The sequence below is a fragment of the Habropoda laboriosa genome, unplaced genomic scaffold, assembly GCF_001263275.1.
Source record: "Habropoda laboriosa isolate 0110345459 unplaced genomic scaffold, ASM126327v1 scaffold295, whole genome shotgun sequence".
NCBI lineage: Eukaryota > Metazoa > Arthropoda > Insecta > Hymenoptera > Apidae > Habropoda > Habropoda laboriosa.
In genome coordinates, this window is record NW_017100429.1 from 403,020 (window position 1) to 428,178 (window position 25,159).

The window sequence follows — 25,159 nt, forward strand, 5'->3', positions numbered from 1 at the left end:
TAGTCGATGGTATATACGTGTGTATTGCTTTCCTCGTAATAGAAATGCAAATGGTTAGCCTGACCTAACCTCAATTCCGAATTCTTCGAAAGTTCGTTTAATTCTCTATCAACCGTCTCATCGATGCTTGCTTCTTTTACAAGAAACGTTTAAAAGACACGTCGAAGAATGACAGTTTATTCACGTTGCTGTGAAAGCTCGTTTATTTTTAACGATCTCTCGATGGAATATCCGGAGAAGTCGTTTTAACACGTTGAATCCCGTGGGTGCGATCGGTGCCAAGATTAATGAAAGCGTTTAATTAGAATAAATGGTAATATTTGTACAATTTTCATCTAACTAGTCCAATTTCTAACTGTTCACATATTGTTGGATAACCAACCGCCTATTGACACCGAGTCACCAAGTCACTCTTAAGATCGAAAAACAAGTTACTCATCGACCGCTGACTGTCCCTTCAAACTCCTGTCCAACGAATCGTCACCAGAACCAAGTACACCCTTCCTTATATGTACACCCGAAAAATCCCTTAGACGATCGTTATAGAAACCAAGCGAGTATAGCAAAGAGCGGTCGATCTAGTACACAGCAGCAAACACACAACGTCTCTTCTCTTCGCGAAGTTCGCGCCTTATAAATTCGGAAAGTACACCCGAAAAATCCCTTAGACGATCGTTATAGAAACCAAGCGAGTATAGCAAAGAGCGGTACACAGCAGCAAACACACAACGTCTCTTCTCTTCGCGAAGTTCGCGCCTTATAAATTCGGAATCCGCGAGTACAAGTGTCATCGTTAAAATAAAAGTTATACTGGTAAAATATAACCGGTGTCAACTCTCCTCCCCGGATTCCAACAATATTATTTACGCATATTGAGATGTGTCGTATGTAAACGAAAAATTCATTTCGGCGCCGTAGTCGAGTTACGTAGAAAATTGGTCCAGTGTTGAGCGCGTTGAATATGGTACGTTTAATGAAAAATACTTTTTGCAAATCGATTTTCTACACGCCTGCCTAAATATGTGTGTATGTAACCCCTTAGGCGAAGACCTGAGCGACAAGTGGGCGCGCGCGCTTGATCGACGGGTCACGTTGACCACAATGATCGTGGACCAAGAGGATAACGATTGGTCGGTTCGACCGGGAGGACAACAAGTCACTTCCGCTGGCAATTGCGTGACAGTCCATTTGTAAAGTAACTCCGATGATTACCAACAGAAACGGCCCGCATCTTGTTACAGGATGCAATTCCAGAGAGACAGAGGCAGACAGTGAAATAGAGAAAGAGGAAGAAAGGGGTGGGGCCTCTATGTTGATTCGTTTCGATCGTACGAATCGACAGTCGGACGACTTAGGGAACATATTTTCTCGGGAAACCTGCGCCACGTGGTGTTACTTCGTCAGCAGCCTGGTCTACCGTCGCACCCGCTGCTACTTGGACGAGAATTAAAGTTCAAGGACGAACGCTAGCCTCGGCCCCAGCCGGCATTCCCATGTTGTCGCCGTTCCTGTGACGCCTGTCAACGGTGTAATTGAAACCAGCAGTGAAACAGCCTTCTCTGGCCACGTAGAAAGCTCCCCTGACCATTCTCATCTTGGATCGTTCGCTATTGATTCGTATGTCAGGTGACAGTGCAGTTCTTACCCCTTATACGGCGATAGACGAGAGTATTCTGGGGTATCGCGGTGGTTTTCTGGAGATATCCTGAGCTGAGACGAATTTCGACAGGTTTGGTAGGGTTTGGACAGGTTTGAGTTGGCTTCAAGTCAGACGAACAGCTCTACTCGATGTTTCCCACACTTGTTAGACTATTTTCTGGAATACAGAGGTACCATGGATGGTTTTTTTGAAGGTATTCGAAGGTGGGATCAATTTGAACAGGTTTGAACAGATCCTAAACCAAACTTATCTAAATTGGTTTTAACACTAACCGTACCACGCTCCGGTCGGGAACCGGAATCAGGAACCAAGAGTAATTAACAAAATTTAATTAAGTTGACTGAAGTTTCAGTCAAGTAGAGTAAATTTTGCTAGAATCCTATTATACATCGTGATTTTAATATAGTTGCAACTATATTAGTATGTAATTTAAAGTCAATTATTTAGGGGTTCCCGGTTAAAATTTCAATTTAAAACCATGCACCTGTTTTTCCCCTGTATTTTCTTAAAAATAAAAGCGTGTAATTTTTCTTTTTTTATTATTATTTAAAGGCTGTTTCCTATATTAAATTGACAATCACCTGCATTCCTTTCGGAAGAAATATGATTATTTCGTAACCGGTCGTTTGCCCGGATAAGTGTCGGTGCGGTTAGCGTTAATGTACTGTTAAACTTAAGAAATTGTACGGAAAATTGAAAATAAAAATTGTAATAAAATCCGTTAACCGGTCATTTGCCCGGATAAGTGTCGGTACGGTTAGTGTTAACTGTATTTTTTATAACTATACTAGAGTTTCGATTATCCGAGGTGATGTGGATCGAGCCTACCTCGAATAATCGAAAATTCGGATAATAGGGAAGGATGGGTGTTCATAAGTCGCGCAAGAAAATCGTAAAAAACATTTTGATAATGTAAAATTGTACATGTATTTAAGTTTAATTAGCTACTTATTAAATAGTTAATATGAGAATGTTTTTTATGATTTTATTGCACAATTTATGAACACCCGTCGACCCTAAAAAATAATGCAATTTTTTCATTTTATTTAAGTTCAAAGCACGTCGGATAATACGGAATCTCGGTTAAACGGAACTCGTATGCTCCACTGTACATAAGCTAAGTTTAACTGTTTCGTGTATCTTTAGTGAACGATCGTCGATTAAAAATTATCTAGCGTGAAAACCTTGATATTGTGACTTTATACGCAAAAACCATATTTGTCGTATTGTGCCTCTAATAATTTCGTCGCTCACTGTACACGAAGACAATGTCTAGGTCGAAAGGGATGCGATATCCAGTGTCTGAACGATTCCGAAAAAATTCCATATGTGGGAAATAAGAAGAAATACGTATAGTTGGGGCCACGATATAGCGAGGTCGTAAATTTAACTCTCAAGAATCGGCATCGATTGATGTTGCGGCACTCAAGGCCGTGTGTTGCAGTCTGTTTGAGGGTTCCAACAATAAACAAATGGTAGCATATGATTTGGTACTTCAAGTAGAAAATGGTATTTCATTTACAAATGGAAAATATGTTAATATTAAAGCTACACAATCCTTTTGCATTTTCTATCTGTATATAACACGAGCAGGTAAATGAAGATGTTAAAGACCTCAATAAGACCTTTACTTGTAACCGTACTTCCAAAAGCGGCTTCCCCCAGAGGGAGAAACCCTAATTTGTCCTAGCTGCATGCAGTTTTCAGTAAGTATATTAGAATCAGTTGACTTTCGCTGGATACAAGAATTCTTCGTACGGTCCTGACAATGGTTTCAAGTACTTATCTGCTCGTATCTCTGTCAATTTTCGGGTACCGGCAGCTAAAACATGTTTACTTTGACGTCTGACCGATTTTACGACCTCGCTATATCGTGGCCCCGACTATATGTATGCCTATCTGGCATCTGAGCTATCTCTGTGACGCAACCGGTGACGCACTCGATCCAAGGGGGAGGGCTCATTTCCCGTTTCTTTAGCGCACTGCGGCCGAGCTCCCTTTGTGCCTTCGTCTATTTACCCTGTCCTAGTTTCCGCTGCAGGCTGCGTAGGCCTGTGGTCCTAATTGCACCGCGACGACCAATGTTGATGACACCGCGACGACGCTTCCGCGGTCTCATAAATTGCCAACGCGTTTCCATCCGCTTAACCTTCGAGACACGCCCTCTGCAATCCTGTTTCCAGCTCTAGAAGAAATAAAACATTCCCCGGGTCAGTCAGCATCGCTGGATGGACTGAATTCCCGAGGAATAATTAATTCCTGGTTCTTCTTTCACCTCTGAGAATTCCCTCGATTTATTTCCGGAAGTATCCCTCCCCCTCCCTTGTAATCTCAAGAGCTTCCTCTCAATCTTCTCTCGCTCCTCCCAAGCGCTTTATTACTTTTACGCTAGCGTATTGTTTACAGTGTCACGATCCAAAAATACAAGGAAAAATGATAAAAAGCTACCGGAGAGGACAATGCTATTTATTACCGTGAAATTTATAGTCAGCTATGGACGAGAGAGAGAGAGCGCGCTGCATCTCTCCTGGGCCAGATATGAAACTTTCCCCCACTGAACTTTGAAACGGCTTTTTCTTCCATTGAGTTTAATTAAAAATCCTTTTTCTAAGGCTTCTGGATCTTCTCTGATACTATGGTTAATTATGATTGGAAACCTCTTATCTGTACCATAATTCTGTTACAGTGAACTACTTATAAGTCGTCCCTCCTTTTAGTCGCCTTCAACAAACAGGGCCATCCCCTCTTTATTACTGTGGGTCTATTATTTTCAACCCCCCTATCACACACGGGGAACTTTTTGTAAGTTTTCTTGCACTGGAGGCATCCATACTACAAGTAAATTATCATACAATAATAATCAAACTATGAAAAAATTTCTGAACCCACCAGGATTTGAACCTGTGACCTCGTTAAGTAAAATCTGACACTCTACGCGCTTGGCTATCGCATTACACACAAACTCACATTCTTACATCTAGTATTTACCCACAATTTTATTTAACTATGCAATTTTTCATTTTCAAGGTATGACAGTACCCTACACTACCGGCCAAATGTTTGGATTGCAAGTTGCACAAAAATTCCCCAAAAATGTTAGCATTTATAATAATTTTCCAACGAAATGAGATATAGTGCTATTGATCTCTACATCATCAATTTCAAATCAATAAAGAATTAGTAGCAGATTCAATATTAATATAAATGTGATTCCAAACTTTCGGCCGGTAGTGTATATAAGTATTCGTTGACCCTTTTGTATGTTTCTCAGTGACCATGGCTAAAATGCAAGCTGAATCTCGTCGACAGGACAGGAGGCGATCGATTGCACTGTTCTCGTGTGATGCAGGGAATCAGTATTGTAGAAAAGGGTCCAGGATCAGCAGAGTTGTATCGAGAGAAATCCTGGCTAATAAATGCCAGTGCCGCGGGCTCCTCAGCGGAGCCGTGTTATCGGGATCCTCCAATTATTGGAATTGACGTGGCCTCAGATAACGGCCAGGCCATGTTCCGCCGCTGAAAAAGAATGGTTGACGTTAACGGCGGCCTCCACATCCGGATATCGACGTTCAATGATATTACAGGCCAATGGAATATTCCGTAACCTCGATCGGTGACCTTGAAGAGATCTGGAATTCGAAAAGTATCGCTCGAAAATTTCTTTTACCAATTCAATTCAATTTCCAGTAAATTCTGAAGACACTGGAGGAAACCGGAGGTAAGAAAGGTTGTGTGCGTGTCTGACCACTGCTGGCCTATACAAATATACGAATCTAACGACGTGGAAAGAAGAGTCGAAAGAATTATTGGAAATATTCTTTTTTTTTTTGCGGGCAAATTGGAATTCCAATGAATTGTAGAAGAATTGTACGAATTTGTGCGAGGGAAAAGGAGACAGGTTCTGTGCCGTGTTTCCAGGGCTCTCCTCGTGTTTTCTATTTTTCCAGAGGAAATAGAGGCAGATCTCCGATTTAATCTTTGGATATCTGGAAAATTCAAACGATTCCAAACCAGGTCGACGTCGTTAGCGCGTTGCGAGGCGATATCGAGGTACACGCGATGGAGAGGTGCCGCAAAAATGGAAGCTCAGGGAGCGTCCAATCGATTCCAAGGGGAGGGAAACACGTGAACCATCCTGGAGAAAGCGCTTCGATGGTGTAGAACGAGCTGTGAATACCGACCTGGTCAATTTTCAACGGCTACCGTCCACCTAACACTTCTCTTTCATCAATGTTCCAAATTAAAACGAACGTGTAGCCTGTCGGAATTAATTTACCATTAAAAAAAAAAAAATCCATTTTTCAAATCCGTATCAGGATTAAATTACGTCTGCATTTCAAGCAAACCTAGTTAAATCTAATTTTCAGCCCAGCTGATTAATTTTTCAATGTGAATACGAAAGGAGAGATAAATCCAAGTTAAACTAGAGTGAGTAAAGGAGAAAATGGAGTCCGGCAGATCCAAAAGAGATCGTTGCGTTCGAAATAATGAATTTCCAAATCTACGTTAGATGCAATGTATTGTTATCGCGGCGAGCGTGCTGTACACAGATCTCCAAGTTCGCCAAGAGTGTCTGAGGCGAGAAGGGGACGCGGTCGCCGCGGCGCCAGGAAGGCGTCGTTTACCTGGGAAGAGAGGGCGGCCGCTCGCCAAGACGCAACTCGACCCACGAAAATCCCACGAATTTAAACACGAACCTCCGGTTTCCGGGCGGTGCTTCGACCTGGAATTTAACTGGCTACTTGTTGAGATGAACCTCTACCCCCAAGACCAAGTTGATTTCGCTCGATGGAGATTAAAGAATTAAAGATTTATTTACTTCACCCACTGATAGAAATGCAAAAACAAAAAAAAAGACGAAAATGTCCGAAAAATGTGTGGAAAATTTGAGAAACAGGCAAAGTGATAGCAACCAAAAGAGAAAAAGAAATAATAGGAACAACTTCAGCCGAGTTTAGCTTATGAACTCAGACCTGACATCATAGACTCAACGTGGACTTGGAAAATTAATTAGGTAGAAAGTAATAGCCTCGCTTTTTCCTTATTTTCCACGGGACAAGTTTTCTACTGGTAAACGAGCACACTTTCCAACGGTGGATATTGTAATGTTTTTGCAAGAAGGGAATGGAAATTCCTGACGGAACTTATGCACGAGTTTTGACGTCAACGTGGAAAAACCGGGTCAAGCTCTTTAACCGCGTAATTATTTTCCAGATAGAGAAACCCAAGAACGATATTCTCGGTGTAATAAATAATTCTCCGTTTCTAATAAAACAGACGGAAGAACAACTGTGATTTTCGCAAAGACGCGTTGTCATAGTTGTGCACACAGCATGAACTAGTACAAGTGACATGCTCGAGCATGCTCCCGATAATTATGGCAAATTGCCTGTCAGAAGAGTTCCATTCAGCCACACGATGGGAATAACGCAATTAAGATCGCTACACGATAATTGAAACGCCGTTACATCCACTCCACTGGATTAATTTGTGTAGCGCGAAACTTGATGTGACACGTAACCACTATAGACATCACAGATACACCATTAATTCCCTCCTCAGGACGAGAGAAAATATTCAGAATATCATTAATTCCGGGACAAATATTTCTAGAGACTGGATAAATAATTATCTCCAATCTGAAGAGAACAACGTCTACGTCAAATTAATCTCACCGTACTCCATGTAGGTACTACTTAGTCCTTATTTTACAAAAAAAAAAAAAAAGAAAAGGGGCATGAGTGTACCTTGAGGATAAAAAATACGGTTCTGAGAGGACCTGGTTAAACCTCGTGACACTTCACCTCTGAAGCTTCGTTGGGTAAAAGCATTTTATATTTCTACCACGTTTTTGTCGCAAATACAAATTAAATATTTGAACGTGAGAACTTCGCCGCATTCTCTCTCGTAGCTAGTGTCTTCAAACTGTTAAATAAACAAATGAACACGGTATAAAGTAACCAGTGTAGATCCGACACACAAGTATCTGAAGAAAATGAGTTCCGACTCCCTTCAATCCCCTTAGAGACACTTCCCTCCATCGAGTCATGGATAAAACAAGGTAAGAAAAAAAGGAAAGAAAAAAGAAAGGGAATAGGGTGAGCAAGTCTATGGTGGGATTGAGCGGGACGCGTTCGTTCGAGAAGATAGGAAGAGTGGTTGGGGGTGTTGCGCCTGTACAGATATTGATCGGGCAGGTCACGCAACAGGCTGCTTGTCAGGATACTCGTCAGGTACCTCCCCGGCCAGGAACTCGCCTAAGGATCCCCGACAATAACTCACAGGCCGGGAGGAGCACGCCAGACTCGTTGCATAACCCGTCGTCACGCACGCCATTAATAATTTCCCCGGCTGAGATGTACACTTTCGACCAGCGTCGAATAATTCCGTTCTCAGGATGACTGAACCCGGGTATCGAACCCTTTGAGCACCGTAGATTCATAGGAGACTATTCTCTGATCGAGTTACCCTGGTGCAGAATTAGAGGAACTCCGGCTTTGTCTTCTTCCAGATGGGCGAAATTCGCGTTAGCCCCTCCTCAATATGCTGATTTATTCAATATTCCATCGTGGCGCTTGTGAAGGAAGGAACAAGCAAGGAAACTTCTTTTCTCTTATCTTTTTTGGTAAGTTTTGTGAATATTTTCTTAGGTGGCGTTTGCCTAGGGAAGCAGAATGTGAGATACTGGTTTGGTCGGAGTCATTTTTTACAAATGAAAGAGGAAAAAAGATAAAAAGATTTCTTGCTTTTTGATGTTCAGAGAATACCTTGTGAAAATTTCGAGTTGCCATCTTGAAAATTCGAGGAGTTACACAGGACCTGAGATGAGAGCCATTGAGGAACGAACATTACCTCATGTTGACAGCGGTATCTTTTATAATTTTCGATATTTTTTGACGAAAATTTCCAAGTGTATAGTGAATAAGTGTATCTCGTGGTAGAAAAAAGTTCGAATCATATTTCGACTACAGTTTCTTCAAGAAAAATTTTTGAATTTGGATCCTGTTTTAAAGGTCTTCCTAACTGGACAATGTGTACAGTCTTCGGCATAAATTGGAATTAGGAGAACACTGGTGCACCTGACTGACGAAAAATGGTAAATTTTAGATGTAGAATTTGGAAAAAAAAAGACAGGCAGATAGGAGAGAACCTGGTGGTACAGTGCACTGTGGTAGGAAGTTGCGGACGCTGCTCCATGAATACAAGTTTGATTGGACGTCCCATGTCCAATAACGTTGTTGACGTTTGCGTGCTGTTGTCGCGGCCCGGTGCTGCGCTGCAGAATGGTGTTCTCGTTCAATGATATCAGGAGATAGCTCGAATAGGAATGGATTACGGTGATGTTCGTCCTCCAGGTGGAAGCAAATCAATTTGTCCGATCAATGGCTCGAGGTACACGAAATTAGATGCAGATACTTGACCTGACTGTAATTATAGTTCGTGTCGTCCAGAGATATCACATATTGATTGATTAAAAAATTGACAAATTAATAGTACCGAAATAACAGAATTTTTGTCAAATATATCGCTGTAAGGAAATCTTAAAATTTTTCAAATACTCATCTCGGAAAATTTTTCTAATTAAATAAAGAAAAAAATTTTTCACCAAAACCTTAATAAATCACGGAAATGTCTGGATTGTGGAATTAATAATAGAACAATGTCGTCCAGAAGCTCCAGTTAAGAGGATTTCCCGCGGCTTAAGCTTCCTTTTCACTGGCTGACAATATGTTAACGCAGACGGGGGCGAAGAAATAACGTCAGCCACTTCAGCCGGCTTTTTCCATCACTGTTTCTGTTTTCTCTGATAGCAAATTGCTCCATCGGAACCGGGTACGTTCGATGTGTTGAGCAGCTATCACGGTTTAGAGCGTGTCCATGTCGAGACAGCAAAGGAATTCAATTTCTTTCACTTGCAGGCTCAAATTGAATTGAGAAAGAAAAAAGGTTAATAATTTAAAAATGATTTTCGAATTATTTAAAAACCTAACTTTCTTAATTCCTCGATATTCTATTCAGCACAATTTCCAAATTATTATTTCAAAATTGAGAAGGGCGAGATAAATTCTTTTATATCAAAGATTATGACAGTTCCAAGAGCGGCTGGAGTATGAAAAAAATTTCCTAACCTCCAAGAGTGCTCGTAAACGTCACTATTCCCTGGAATAGCGATACACAATGTCTGGATGGTGTTCCTCCACGCGTGCAAGAATTCCAAGGTAATCTCTGTCTCGATGGAACCCTTTGAAAATCGTCTACTATCCAGAACAGAAGATGCAATATCTCAAAAGGGGCAACTCAACTTTAAACTCCGTGTTTCATGCATGACTAGACACGTGAGAGGATATAAAAGGGCTTCAACGATTTCTTTTTCTGCATATTTCTCCTTTCTTCTTAAAAGGAATCAATGTTGTACAATTAAATTTAAATAAAATAATACTTGAACATTATTTTCTGGAATCATTTCTGAGTCACACGATAATCACAATTCTAATTAGACTCTTTCAAGTTATCATTTGCGAACTGTATTTTTTTGTATGCCAGTGAAAGACTATTTGTGGCTGCCGATACCTATTTTAAGTCCTCTGTAAAGTCGATAAATAGAGGTTGGAACACCGAATGTTATCCAGTGATTCGTGGGAATAGGTCTGCTGATATGGTAACATAACCTAAACCGACCACTGGCAAGTTGCCTTGGTAAATGGTTGTCTTCTGTACTCTTGCTAGAGAATTATTCATTCTACATAGAGGTTCTGTTTTACATGAAGATTTTGTCCAACTGTAATTTATTTCGAGTGAAAATAATTTTAAGAAATTTTGTTTATGGAGAGAATCAGTTGATACCTGTTTTAACTGGTTAGATATGACACGTTACCTTTGTGAATTTGCATAAAAATAACGCGATGGTTACAATTCTGGGATATAGTCGTGAGGGAATAATTACCAGAATATATTTCGCTTACAAGAACATTTCCAATGGCAGCAGCCAGTCTGTGACGGTGCATATTATTCGTTGCACTCTCTCACTCACCAACACGCATACTATTTATTAGTGCTATACAGAAATAGTTGTGCTGAACACGCTGGATGTGTTTGCTTCAGCCACTTGGAAGCTGTAGCGAAGAATATTTATAAAAAATGTATTCAGGCTAAAAAAAAAGGGTTCCAGAAAATTCCGAAAATCGAATATTTCAAAATGGAGGAAGCAAACATGTCCGCTGCGTGTTCCCCCGAGAAACATGTAAAAATTGACTCCCTATCACGTGTCACATTCTGACGCAAGGTCATGACAAAATGTCAGGAAAAGAAATTTTCTTCCTTCAGTTCTGGTCGTGGACCCATTTTTGTATATTTTTAATTTTTTTTTTTTCTTTTTTCAAACAAGAACACACTTCTTCATAAGGCACGAATATTAAAGTTGCCCAATTTCTTTTCTTTTCTTTTCTCGTTTACTTTAAATTGGACCTCCCTGCTGTTACGTTTTGGTTTTGATTTCCATTTGAGCAGATTTCGTGGATCGCGGAGAACCATCCTCCACTATTATTTTCCACGATCCCTGTTTGACTCGCGCACGGTAACTGCCGTTGCCTGCTGGTTACAGATAAAACTTAACCTATACATCTCGAAATTCGACGCTGAAACTAAATAAAGAAGAAGTTCGTCATCATGCATACGGCTCAAAGTATAAACGTATCAAATTCACTGTACTGATCACCCATGTCTGAACTTTTCAAGCTCCCTCAACGAGTCGAAATTTTTCATAATAATTGGCCTTGGGAGCTCTAAAAAGCGTAGACCAGAGTGGTCACATTGGGAAGGAGCTAGCTCGCTATATGGTACAGTGTTCCTCACACTTGAAAAAACGAGTCACTTGAGTTCTCTATTCACCAAAAATCCTGTTCAACGAAGGAACCCCACGGATCCAACTGATCAATCATCCACCAATCAATATTTACAGCATTGGAGGGATCGTCGGCAGTCAAGGAAGCCTGTCAGTTTTCAATAAAATACAAATGATACTGTCGATGACCGTCTCCTGGACAGGATGATGAGGGTCAGAGGTAAAGGTTCCCATACACAATAGGCTACCATCATTCTACTTAAGGATAACGTGGCTCAGTCAGGTACCTCGACGAATGCTGAAGATTATGGTACGACCCACTCCTCCTGTGATCCCTGTGCAACTGATTGGCAGACCTGTAGGCTGGACAAGGACCCACATAAGACACTGTTCTAGTTGCTCGACGATCCTGATCACTCTGAAGCTGCTGACCAGCACCAGCATAGTCTGGAGGTGGTGCAGTAGGCTGTGAGGCTGTCTGGAACTGAGATGTCCCATAAAGGATGCCTATGGACTTCCTCCATATGTCGTGACGCCTTTGGTTCTCCTGTTCCAATTGTCCTTCCCTTCTCCTGCTCTGAGAGGAGCCACTTTCTGTCGAATTGCTGTCTTCACTGGTCCCTAGACCTGGATCCCTCTCTTCGAAGGCTGCTAGACTGGTCGCAGGACTGCCTTGGAGGCTCTTGGTGGCTCCTGAGGGGTGATAGTATGTCAGAGTTGGATGTGGAATCACGTAGGGCTGCTGAAGCTTACAGGCCAGGTCCTTTCCTGGGAGTTTCCTCTGCTGAGTCTTATCTGGGTCTGTCGTGACATCTTTGTAAGACGAGGGACCGAATAGGGACAATAGAACAGGGAGCAGAAACATTCCATGCATCGCTCCTATGAAGATCACCAGGAACACCATCTTGAAGAATACCAGGAAGATATACGTTCCAGCTAGAACCAGGGCTACGAGCCCCAAGATCGTCGATGTGGCTCCCTGGACTATCGGCAGGCCCAAACTGTACAGACTCTCCTTAACTCTGTCCTCCGGAGTCTTCTGTCTGGAGCTCATGTAGGCGTAGCATATATGAGCAGTGAAATCAACGCTGAAGCCTATGCACATAATCAGATTGATCATGGAAATGCTGTCCAGATTCACGTCCCATAAGGCCATGTAGCCAGCCACGCCTAATTCGATGGAGATGATGCAGAATGCCACCCACAGGCAACATAATACATTAGGTATGAAGATGAAGCTGATCAGCATCATAATCAGAGCACCGAATACCATACACTGGATGCTGGTTGGTTTCACCAGTTCGAATTGATCGAAGAAGACGAAGTAAGGATGGAAGACGCTGGCGTTTAACGGTGAATCAGTGCAAATTCGACGTAACTCTTTCACCATGTCCTTCTCCTGATTGGTACCACTGACGTTCACCGCTTGAATCAGGAATCTACTAGCTATAATATGCTCCTCGGTCTCGTCGAACTTCACGTCCAGGGAGTAGCTACTTTTCGCGAACAGCCAGATGTCCTTTAATACTTTGATGAAGCTCTTCTCGTCGCTAATATCCACGTCGGCTTCGCTGTTGTTCGCATAGCTGATGAAGCTTCTCAGCCAGCTCTCCGTGTAGATTGGAGCGCTGCTGATGTACTTGCTGGCCTCCAACGATCTCGTCAGGTTCTCCACTTGCTGCTGGATCACTGGATCGCTGTAGTCGTACTGGCCACTAACCACCACCTGAAGAAACGTAATTGGAGAATTGCTATCTTATTTTCTACACGTTTACAAGAAACTTGTTAAATTCGTTCTATTTATTCTTTACTGCACCTGTATCCTGTACGGAAACTCTCTGAAGTAGTAGTCCTGTCTGTCGTAAAAAACAATGGAATATGAGTCGTTCTTAGAGAGCTTGCGACGATCCAAGCCCTCCTGAAGAGTCGTCAAACCGTAAAGTGCTCCAGCCAAGTAACAGGCGAATATCAGGATGACGACAACCTTGACAGGCCTACAGTTCAGCGCGGTAGCCAGATAATCTCTGAACCAGCTCATGCACCCGTGTTCTGGATTGTCTACAGGGTTGTACGGATCATCAGGATCTATCCCGCCGGAGCACAGTGCTCTGTAGAGCCACGAGCGATGCGCTGAAAGAGTAAATAAGTCGATTTTCCGGGAAACGTTGCCTTTGACTTTGAAACTGGATGGAATTGTGGGAAGCAATTGTGATGAAGTCATCCTCGGGTGGGAACAAAGGCAGCAGAGGTTGCCAGGACAATGTCACGCGCCAAGCGACAATGTTAATTGCATTAACGAGGCGAGACACGTTCGCATGACGGCTAAATCAGAGGGGACAATAGACGTCCAAGATGCGTTCACCATGTCTCGACTTTTATCGATTACTAATTACTTGGTATTTCGTTATTCGAACCTGCAGAAAATTGAATGAAAAAAAGGAAGAAAAACTCTACCGAACATTCTCGAACAGCTGAAATCAGGCTTTCCGCTGCAGCCACACAGGATGATTGGTCAGATGCACGATTTTCTGTCGTTTTCCTTTTTTTTTTAGGAAACAGAAACGAGGAAGAAGTTATGTAAGAGTGTGTAAGATGACATTGCTCATAACTGTTGACAATGTCCCAGTGGAGAAAGCGACGAGATTACGCAACGTGTTGTGATCTAACGAATTAGCGGCGCTCGAACGTAACCTGGCGCGCTCCAGTGACGTAACCGTGCCGCGCCACCGCGGCAGATCTCTGGTTTTCGTTAAAATCGAATTGGAGTGTCCCCGGAGAAAGTCACTCGATTCGGATCGCGAAATAATCGATTCTACAGCTGTGTACGTATCATCGTGCGAGCGGATTTGTCGATTAACCCCTTAACCGCTCACATCTTTCACAACTTGACGCGCCAAATAAGATCGATTTTGACATTCTTTCGATTATTTTCTCAGACGTATAGAAACAAGTTTCCCGTTATTTACAACGCTGTAACTTGTACTTCTTGCTGTCGTAATAGAAAGGATCACGCAATATGGGAAGTGAAAGAAAATAATTTTTAAAAAGTGCACTTATGGAACGATTAGATCGATCCTGGTAACTTTTCTGAAGGAACGAAACACCGGGCAAGGATTCAAGAGACGTTTCAACAGCATTTTAATCGAAAGAGTTCTTTTTCCACCAGCGAAGAAACATTTTTTTCACGATCGTTACAAAATAATTAGAGACGACAGTTTTATATAGCTCGGGGACACCGATATTTCACGTAGAAAGTGAAGAAATTAATGAAAGTTCAATGAAAACCGACGAACGATACATCGAACTAGGCGGCGCCTGTAAAGTATTCCGGATGACACCTTCTTTGGGCATTTAACAGGCTTGCTTCCTTTGCCAGCCACCTCTACTCGCGTCATATCAGATGTAGTAACCGAAATCGCTGAACTCTTACTTTTACCGGCCACGTGGATTATTACTAAAGTTATGCAACGAGGAAACACGTCTGTGGTTACTTCTGTTCTGAATTCACACGTCACAGAGTGTCCAGTGATTGAAAAATGTGTTGGAAAACTTGCTGCAACTAGTTCGAGCGAGTGCATATTAGTATCTTGACTTGGAAGCTCGACACGTAGACCGGAGATGTTGTCGAGGATATTTGCTAAATTCTACGTGTGTGTGTGTGTGTGTGTGTGCGTTTTTCGAGTGACCAATGGTGGTCTGAAGGGTGAGAAAAGGGAGGAAGAGACTCACTGGACGGACCGGAGATGTTGTCGAGGATATTTGCTAAATTCTACGTGTGTGTGTGTGTGTGTGCGCGTTTTTCGAGTGACCAATGGTGGTCTGAAGGGTGAGAAAAGGGAGGAAGAGACTCACTGGACTTGGAGAGCGGTTGCACCTTGCAGCAGAGCACGCTGTGGAGGTTCTTCTGCTCGCAGTAGCCGCTGATCGCCACGCAGCCGGTGAAGAAGGTCAGGTGGAAGATGAAGGTGAAAACGACAGCGAATCCTGGAGAGAAAACACCTCTGAATAACCTTAGAAATCCTATTAGCCTTATAATTTCATCCATCTCTACCGGATCTTCCCCGATAAGTTAACCCTTTGCGGTCGTATTGAACTCACACATGGGTGCTGAGCTGGCCAGAATGAATTTTTCATATAATCAACGACACGAAAATTGTTTGATCTCGAGCGCGAGTGGTATCGGTGCGCTCCCGACAAATTAATACCGCAAGGGCGAAATTTGAATAGTCGGTGTGGGGATGGTGAATAACGTGTCCTTTGGTCGGAGTGTTTTTGAATCATCTATTCTGGAATTGTGCGTACGAATATATTACCTCGGTGTGTGTGTCGATTGGTTGGAAGTCGAAGGTGGTGGAGGGAAGGAGAACGTGAGGGTGAAGGTGGCTTGCAAATGTTGAAATAATTTGGGGAAAACCCGGAAAGGGGAAACGGATAGTAAACATGACCAGGATGCGTCTTGAACTTCTTTATGGTAGGAAAGGAATTTGTTAGGGGCTAGGAAGGACTGTTTAATTGGTTTATGGCTCATAGTTTCATTTTATATAAAAATTATATTTTATACTTCTCCATCGTGCGACAAGCACGCAAAATTCGAATAGTTTCTTTGCTTCAGCGGCTCAGAGTAGACGTACGACCGCAAAGGGTTAATCGTTGGAAAAAACTACTTGGTGAGAATTTTTGGGTCTCCGCCACTCACCTGAATAAATGCAAAAGATCTGAACAGAAGGGAAAGGTGAAAGTATTCCGATGAAAAACGAGATCATGTCTGTCAGAGAGGTGATGGTAATCGAGACAGCGGCTTCGCTCAGAGTGGCAGCCATTCTCTCAGGCACAGGTTTCATGATACTGGTCCTCCTCCAGGCAGCCAGCATCACGAAGGTATCATCTATTCCGATACCTGTGAACAAATAATACAACATGCTCGTCTTTCGATAGCTTCTTTCTCCCCCAAAACATCCTCGGTCTCGACGTTCACGTTAATTCAGTTTATCGAATTGTTTTAATCGTAAATTAGGATAATAGAGGCTGGACGAATAAAAGGTGACAGTAGTGAGTCAGGCTAAGGAGCGATTTGTCATCGCGCACACACCCCTGGCGGCGATATAAAAACGACCACCATTATCGCGATAACAAGGCGGCAGTTAGCGCGTCGAGTGAATCAGAATGGTCGGTTTATTCGTGATTCAGCCTGTCTACATTTGGACGGCGATTTATAGCCGCTAATGCAAGCGTTTATTCAATCCTTGAGCAAGGATGACCAATTTCCAGAACTTTCTCGCGTTTACACCCAACCGTCGACACTTTTTCTCATCTATCAATCGAATTACCTGTTTCGTTGACTAACCAGAATTTAATTAGATTTAAATATTTTTTCTTTTTCTTTTTACGGAAAAAGAAAGGATAATTTTGCGATTAATCCGGGTTCGCGTGAAGTCTGGTCAGCTTGTAGCGACCCTTCTATGCTCTGCCACCAGAGGGACGGGACTAACCACAGGTTCTCGCTAGTCCTCATAAAGGCCCCTATTTGTATATATACACCTTCTGACCTGAGTCTTCTCAGTTTCTCCCGCGTCTAAGGCACGAATCTCCTAGAAAACCTTACTGAAGAAGTCGTCCACTAGGAGGCTCAGGACGAAAACGCGCTCCTAACTTTTCCTTTTCCGCCTATCTACCAGCAACTTTCCTACTTAGCTGCAAGCTATCGTGCGCACCAGAGAAACCAAGTGATTGAAAATGCAACAATAGTTGACGAAATCATTGCGACACCCCGAGTACACCAGCCCCTTCGACTCAATTCAGTGGACAGAGATCAGGTTGGATCCGACGAGTGATTTGCGTGAAAAGCGGAAATCCCAGTCGCGACTTTTCCCTTCCGTCGCGTTGCGCTCGCGTGCACCTGACTGATTGCTGGTCATCATTAGACACATTCGACCGGATCCTTGCGAAATACCCGTATCTTCCCTCCCACGGTATCCCTTTTCCCTCGTAAAATTGTATCAGTCTTGATACTCGCGTGACTCTTCCTTAGAGAATAATATGTTTTTCTTAAGTGGAGAATACTTTCCGAGAGCCGGCGTTGTGTCTGAAAATGAGTTTTTCGAACGTTTCACGACCGTAGAGAATAGCTGGTTCCACACGATTCTTCGCATATAACGTTCGAAGGAGCATTCAAGACACATTTTTCTGTGGTTTCCGTGGCGCCCATCGTTCCCAGAACTCGCGTAACAATTCTCATCGGTGATTCGCTGGTTGTAGGCGCCACAAGACTCGTATCTTTTCCGACAAACCCGGGAAACGCAAACGAGAAGGTAAAGATGATTCAGTTTTCCGAAGATGGCTCGATTCCGTCGGGTTTTTCACAGGACTCTGACCTGTCACCCACGTAGAATTGCAATTACCCTGGCTGTTGCACGAGTGATTATATCACGGAATCTACTTAACCTGCATCCATCACGTTAGATTATAAAAGAAAGCTGCAAGTGCGATAGTTCGTTGCTCTCGCAGACCTTGAAAACTGTCTGCCAATTGTTCTATGTCGAACGAATACTAATTGACGTATTTGCCGCAGCTTTTCTCTAACAGATCGATGAAAAGTCCAATCTAGAACTCGAATTTAAACGACACTTTACATTAAAACTCACCGATCATGAGGAACGGAGCAGCCAGATTGAGCCCGATGAAGTCCACTCCGAGGTATATACAGAGACCGAAGGCAGCAACAGTGGCCATTGCTGCAGAAACGTTGCCAAGAAGGCCTAGCCAAGGCTTGCTACGCACCCAATCGGTCATCATACATGTTACCACGGAGAACAGTGCCATCAGGAGGAACGTGCTCGAGAAATAAGGCACTATCGTCTTGGTGTTCTCCTCCAGCTCCAGTTCCAAGGTCCTCGAGGCGAACCTGGCGGTAGCGATGTGCTTGAACATTCCATCCTCTTCTACTTTCCTCATCACCTCCAGAAATGCTTCCTCCCAGGCTGCTCCTCTGTGTCGGAGAACGTGGAATGTGAAGTGTAACTCGTTGGTTAGATCAGAGACTTGCGATTTGTCAACTTACATTGCATCCTGACGTGGATTATCAGTGGTAAGGAAGTAGCCTAGCTGTAAAGAGGGTACAGACTCTATCACCAGGTCCTCGTTAATTACGCTGCCTCCGAAGTAAACTGGCAGTAGATGGATGTCCCAGGTGACCGGATTCAACGTCACTGGGAAAGTCAAGTTGAGCTTCTTCTGCTCCACATCACTGCAAAGCGCTAACGACTACTTAGACCTCAAAATGTATAGATAAGCTGAGACATCGAGTGGTCTATTCCACTTCCGACATGGGAATATAGGGTGAACGTAAGCTTCTTACAATAATTCCGGGAGTATGGTTATGGCAATACTTACTCTATGACATAGTGGAGGTTCAAGATGCCATTGGTGAAACAGGTGTCCAACCATTTGGCACAAATTTGACTGTAAGTGAACTCCTCCCCTTCGTAGGTAGCTTTGGCAGTCCTGATGATGTTGTCCAGCTCCTTCAGCTCGTCGAATATAACTGTTCTCAACAGATTCTCGTCTTCGTCCTTCGATGTGATGATCACGTGACCGAATCGACCTAATTGCACCAGGGAAGAAGCGATAAGAATTGGTTCAACGTGTAACTACAAAGAGAACGATACGAGGGGGGGAGGCGAAACGCCGAGGAAACTGAATCAACCTGCTAATTAGCAACGGCTCAATGAAACGTGAAAGTTCTCAGGTTAATGACAAACCGTACGAGACACGATTGATTCACGCAGCCGCGAAATTACACACAATGCAAACAAGGAAACGCTTTCAGGGAAGTTGATGCACTTTCTCCTTGAACTTTGCCTTCCACGTTGCTGCTCTTCTCACAGAATCACGTGGATCGTTCAATATAGTAGATTTATGATTTACATAAAAGAACCTCTTTTTCAGGATCAATTTACCTGACCTACTAAGACACATTTGTACCTTCAAACCACAATTGTGTGTGTGTAATTTAATTACAATGGAATAATTGTTGAAGCAACTGGGAAGCTTTTTTTGGGGTTTTATGGAGGCTTCCTTTATTGGCAATAAATTACCTGGCCTAGTGATGCGACCTAAATTGAATCTCTGGCTGTAATTGACCTTAAAGTACTGCTCGACGATGGCTCGTTCCGTTTTGCTCGGTCCATTTGTCGGCGAGAACAGATACTCCGGGTCGATCTCGTAATGGATCCTCTGGTATCCGGTGAAGCAGATGCAGGCCAGGAGAACCGGAACGATCACGAAGTAACCAGGATGACGGCCGACCACCAAACCTAACTTGTGAAAGGCTCGATTCAGGAAATCGTCCACGCAGGTCAGGTTGTTCCACATCTACGCACATCATCATCGCACAGTTATCATGTGTCACCATTAGTCTGCGGGTGTTCGTGCAAATTGCTAATTTGTCATTTTTCAAGTTTAAATTATTATACCCCGTAATTTTCCCAACGAGCAAGTGAGATCTGGATAGAAACTTGCTCGTACGTTATATCAGGTCATCCCATGTCGAATTTTATAATTTAGATCGATATTTTCAACGAACCTTTAACCTCTTCAGGGACGATTTTTTTTAAGTTAGAAAATATTGCTCTAATTTTTTATGTAGTTGCACATTGTGATATTCATGTTAAATCGTTAGCAATTAAACTACTTTCCTTAGGAGATTTTTGGAGATTTCGGGAAATTGTGTTTTTCATATTTTCTCTATCGCAAATATTGGAATTTTCGGAAAATCTAAAAGTACACATATGTGCCGGTGTCCCTGAAGGGGTTAAATTTGATAGAAAGAGAAAAAGAAGAAAAACGTAAGTGCCTTCTAATTCCGCAACATTTTCCTATTTTTCTTGGTAAGATCGTAATATCGTCGCTACAGAATTTCGGCACGAACTTATCGAACGACCTAATATTTTCACATCTCGACATATTTTACGTGCAAAAACGTACACAGCCTAGATATCGTATATCGTAACTGTAAAATATTTAGAAGGAAAGTCAGTTTGCAGAAAAAAAAGTCGAAAGAATACTCGGTGAAGAAAAATGGCACACTTGCTGTATCTAGTGTGTGTGCGTGTGGGTATAATAGTTGAAGACAATATGGCAGCCAACAGTAGCGGCAAAGAAACTGGTCCCAGGGACGTGCCCGTGGATACCTATCAATCAACATTGTTTGAGATTTATGACAGGCTGATTGCTATGATTCTGGCCGAGTACTGTTAGAAAAACGGGAAAAACGATAGAAAGTGGAGCGATCGGTGCGTGTTGCCAGTGGCTAACAAATTCGAATATTAAACAGCGTTCGTGTTGCAACCTGAAGCGTGGAATAAAAGAGGGTCGGGTAGAAAAAGTGCGTAACGCGACGTTTAGGGACATATTTCGGATGCCAGGCGGCCATTACGGGCACCGATCAGCTGTGGCGAAATTACGGGTACCAGGATAATTCCATTATAGAAACTGCAACTCGTAATCGACGTATTTTACACTCACAGTACCTATCATCCGCGTTCGTTAGACTTATTTGCGAGGAGAGACTCGAGTCGGAAGAAAGAGCGATAGCTTCCTCGTTGAGATAGAAATGGGAAATGTTGGACTAGTGAAGACAGCTTTTGGAATTTCTGGAGAACACTGAAAATATCTAGCATTCTCGAGGATTATAGAATCTCTGGAATTGCCAGAGTTCTCGAAGATTTCAGAAGCTCCGAAATTTCCAGCATTCTCGAGGATTCCGGAATCTTCCCAAATTTTCGCAATTTTCTCCCGCTTGTTGTGTTGCTTTCTTCCCCTTCTGTTCTGCATTAAACGACACCGAAGCGATGAGAATCGGTACTTTCCACGCGGCTGCGACTCAAACCACGAGAAATTCCTCGCACGGTTCGCTTGCCGCGTAACGAAAGATTCTAGAATTCAGATTCCATCGGCGTTTCTTCGCCGCTTATGTAAACGAACGGGCCCGGCGCGAACTAACACGCGATAGTGCAATTCCGTATTATATGATCTCTTTTATTAAGCAAGAATAGTTGGATCGACTACAGTCGTTCGTACGAAATTTATATAACTAACTTCGTATTTAGTTCAGAGTAACTAGGTACGCTGAACAGGTGTAAAAATATTTCACCGTACCGAGCCTCTCTAGCCCTGCAGAAATTTTCTAAAAACAGAAAGGACACTGCGAGGGTGGAACATGAGATGCTGAGAAAGAGTGCAAACTCTGAGAAGAAGAGTACTACAAGACACCAGACAGATGAGACGGATGAGATGCTGAGGAAGAATGCACGGTATAGTGTTACACTATACTGTATATGCGGGCTGATGATCCAGAAAGAACGAGTTCCTTCCAGAAGAAACAATGAAGAGGACATTGATCCAGGGAATGAAACAGGAGACTCTGATCTAGTGCTACCGGTCTCTTCAGACCCCAGTTACCTGATCCCTCAACCACATCTCTTTATCCCTCATTATTTAACACTATCGCCAGTTTTTCCGCCATTAAACACCTCGAAATCATTTTTTTCTTCTTCTTCTAACCTCTAAAAGCGCCTGAAAACAGATCTTCGAAAGGGGAATCACAGAGGTTAATGGGCACTTGTGACTTTTTTCTTCGCATCACTTTATCCCTGAAAATCAATTTCCCTATCCTGTACAAGTGTTTGCAAACGAATATTCCAAAGGTGAGATAATCTCTCCGTCCCTGAAATAAGTTGTTCCAACCCTCGCGCTCTGTGACAAGAAGAGATTCCTTAATCCGATCGGATTACCACGAAGATCGCTCAGTTTTAAGGTCAACGGTCTCACGTGACCCCTGTGTTTGCGCGTTTTAGCCCGACGATAGATCTGACGTAACGAGAATTGCAAGTCAATAAGCTTCCTAGAAAAGAATCGCGGTCCGTTTCTTGTATCTCGAACGGAGTAGCCTGTTGCAATCTCCCTCCCCCTTGTCCTGGATCCAAAGGAATCGACTGGCTCGAGACCACAATTTCGATATGCTGAACGCGTGTGTCGTCGTCGTTGATATCTAGGTCAAGTTTCGTGCGTCACTTTTACGCCCGCTTTTCAATGACATTTGCACGAATTTGCTTAACCCACTTCTTCATTCAGAATTTTTAATATCTTCTTGTGTTCTTTTTTTTTTTTCGACAGAGGTACAGGAGATACGATATAATGAGATGGGTCGAATCGAAGTGGACGGATGTGCGCGATTTCCATTGTTAAAATTGAACGCGAGTTTCACCGTCGTAGACGCACAGTGGATTACTTAAGAAGGGGGACGGATGTCTGCGTTATTAGACTAAGTGTGCTTTTCCATTGCGCCACAGAGAGGCACAATAGCCACTCTATCTCTGTATAGCGGTGATATTTTATTTAAAAAAAAAAAAAACAGAAAAGAATTTCAAATTATCCAATAATTAGTTGGTGAATGATAGCTGGGGCGCTCGGTGCTATCGGCAGAGGCCGAGATCACTGGAATTGCTCGTTGAGAAGGGACACCGAATACCCTTCTCGCAATACACACTCAGTATTCTATCAAGTGATCCGATAAGTAATATAAATTGTTTTAATCTTCGCGAAAGGTGAAGATTGAGAAGCGTAAGTGAAGCTAGCAATCTGCTGTACAGAATGTCCCGCGTAAGTGTCACCGGGAAATTTAAAAAATTTTTTAAAAAAATTTCTTTCGTCTCTGTGGACAGATTGCAACGGTATCAGTAGCATATCAACTTTTTCGCTATTCGTATACACGCATTCTGATTCATCTAACGACAAACTAGGACTGTGTAAGCGAATGAGAACAGTTTTAACCTTTTCGCTACGGCGCGCTTGTGACAAAATATGATCGCTATGAACGTAGCGCATTACTGACTAGTCGACACTGAGGTACATTTCATATCTGATTTTTGTTTCCCATATGTTTCCAATATCTGTCTTATAAGATTTAAATGAAATTTGGCAAACGATAATTTTGTCGCAAAAACAAAAAAGAAAGAAAAGTATATATATGGTATGAACGTACATGTACGCTCTTTGTACCCGAGCGCCCACTTTTCGAGAGCGTATATATACGCTCTTCGTATATGAATGTTCATTCTTCGAGGGCGTATATATACGCCCTTCGGAGCGAAAGGGTTAACATCGTCAGAGACGCAATTGTTTACTGGCAATGCGAATTTTTTTCTTTTTCTAGTGTCACATGAAGCAAAAATTTAGATCGTACCTGAAACGATCGCACGAGTTGTGTTGATTTTTGCTGTACACCGATTGTATTTCTGGTCTGACAGAAAGATATTTAAAAAATACTATAGCCCTTATGCAGTCTTATGCAGACTTCAATATACATACTTCAATTACAGTCAACAGTAACGTAATTTTCTGTAAATAATTTTCTCGAAGAAAACGTTGAAATTTCTACGGCAGCACCTACGTGGAACATATTTTTCCTCTCTTTTGATGTCTGTTCTATAAAAATTTCTTCGCTACGTTAATCATTCTTTGTATAATTTTGAAGACTTCTAAAAAGATGATAATCTACAGGAATGATGTTCTAACAGTGAAAAAAGAATCGTCATCCATCTAGCCCGCTGATCTTCAACCGGTGTGCCGCGGGAGGTCCACAGGTGTAACCAAGATTTTTTAATGCAAATTAAAACACGTCGACAACCACGTTGGTCACCTGTAACCGAAGATTGTTTCCCCGATGGGACCACGATGGTCATCAGTGACCGGAGGGCCTCAAATGTTTAGAGTAGTAGAGCAAATAAAATGAATATCGTCAACTAAAAATTTCGAACATCATAGCTAACTAGACGTTATTTTGAATTTAAAAAAAAAATAATAATAATAAAGCATAATATAATACTATGCTTAGAATAATGAAAATTTTCTCGTGGCCCCCTGAGCAAGACATGCAAATCTGGCGTGGCAGCCAGATCAGTCAAAAATCTAATACTCTTTTGTCAGATCGACCAAAAAGAAAAAATGAAATATATCTTTTGGCGCGTCGTATAGTGTTAGTTCATGTGCGCCGTAAGACGAAAGTAAAAAAGGTTAGAAATCGGCGACGATCTAGCCTGATCTAACCTAATCAGCAATTTGACCGAAAATCAGCCATCAAGATCTCATCGATAAGATTCGAAAGCGTCGATGTACAAGTGTATCCGTATTAAACGGAAGGACATTGGCTCCGGACATAGTGGATTCGAGCGTGAACGACTTTCTAAAACCACTTGCACTCGATTCCAGCTGGTTTTTCCACCGTCGAGCTTCGATGACGTGGTTTTACGCAGCCGAGTAGAGGTTCAGAGGCCGATCTCCGCGATGTGGCCATCACTTTTCTCTTCTCTCGCTCGTCACGGAGAAAGTGGCCTGTCGACTGGTCATTGGGTAACCAGCCACGCTCCTTATTCGATCCGCCACGATTGAATAACCGTCGCGTAACAATCGAGCCGCCTTTTGTTCGCCACCTATGAAATCCGTAACACACCGCGGGACGAACGTAACAGCTCTAATCAGGCTAATTAACGACCGCTGGCTCACTGTTGCGCAATATTTCGAACGGGGTGAAAACAGGATTGGCGGCGAACTTCTGTTATTATTTGGAAAGCTTCGTACGATTATGCAACATCTTTCTCTCT

The 25,159-nt window shown here is 42.6% G+C and overlaps 1 protein-coding gene across 2 annotated transcripts in view; it reads right to left on the reverse strand.

Annotated features, from left to right (window-relative positions):
- Positions 1-10,226: 10,226 nt before the first annotated feature.
- LOC108575741 (patched domain-containing protein 3) overlaps positions 10,227-25,159 on the reverse strand; it is a 30,191-nt gene continuing 15,258 nt past the window's right edge. The window contains exons 2-10 of one of the 2 annotated variants that reach the window (XM_017938633.1): positions 19,595-19,871; positions 18,891-19,101; positions 18,559-18,744; positions 18,143-18,486; positions 16,198-16,398; positions 15,354-15,485; positions 13,318-13,631; positions 12,255-13,227; positions 12,131-12,194 (exon numbers count right to left, since the gene is read on the reverse strand). In XM_017938633.1, coding sequence (XP_017794122.1) covers positions 12,193-12,194; positions 12,255-13,227; positions 13,318-13,631; positions 15,354-15,485; positions 16,198-16,398; positions 18,143-18,486; positions 18,559-18,744; positions 18,891-19,101; positions 19,595-19,871 — 2,640 coding nt within the window. In that variant the 3' untranslated portion in view covers positions 12,131-12,192. Of the gene's footprint in view, positions 13,228-13,317; positions 13,632-15,353; positions 15,486-16,197; positions 16,399-18,142; positions 18,487-18,558; positions 18,745-18,890; positions 19,102-19,594; positions 19,872-25,159 lie in introns of both variants that reach the window. The other variant, XM_017938632.1, reaches the window with a different exon arrangement.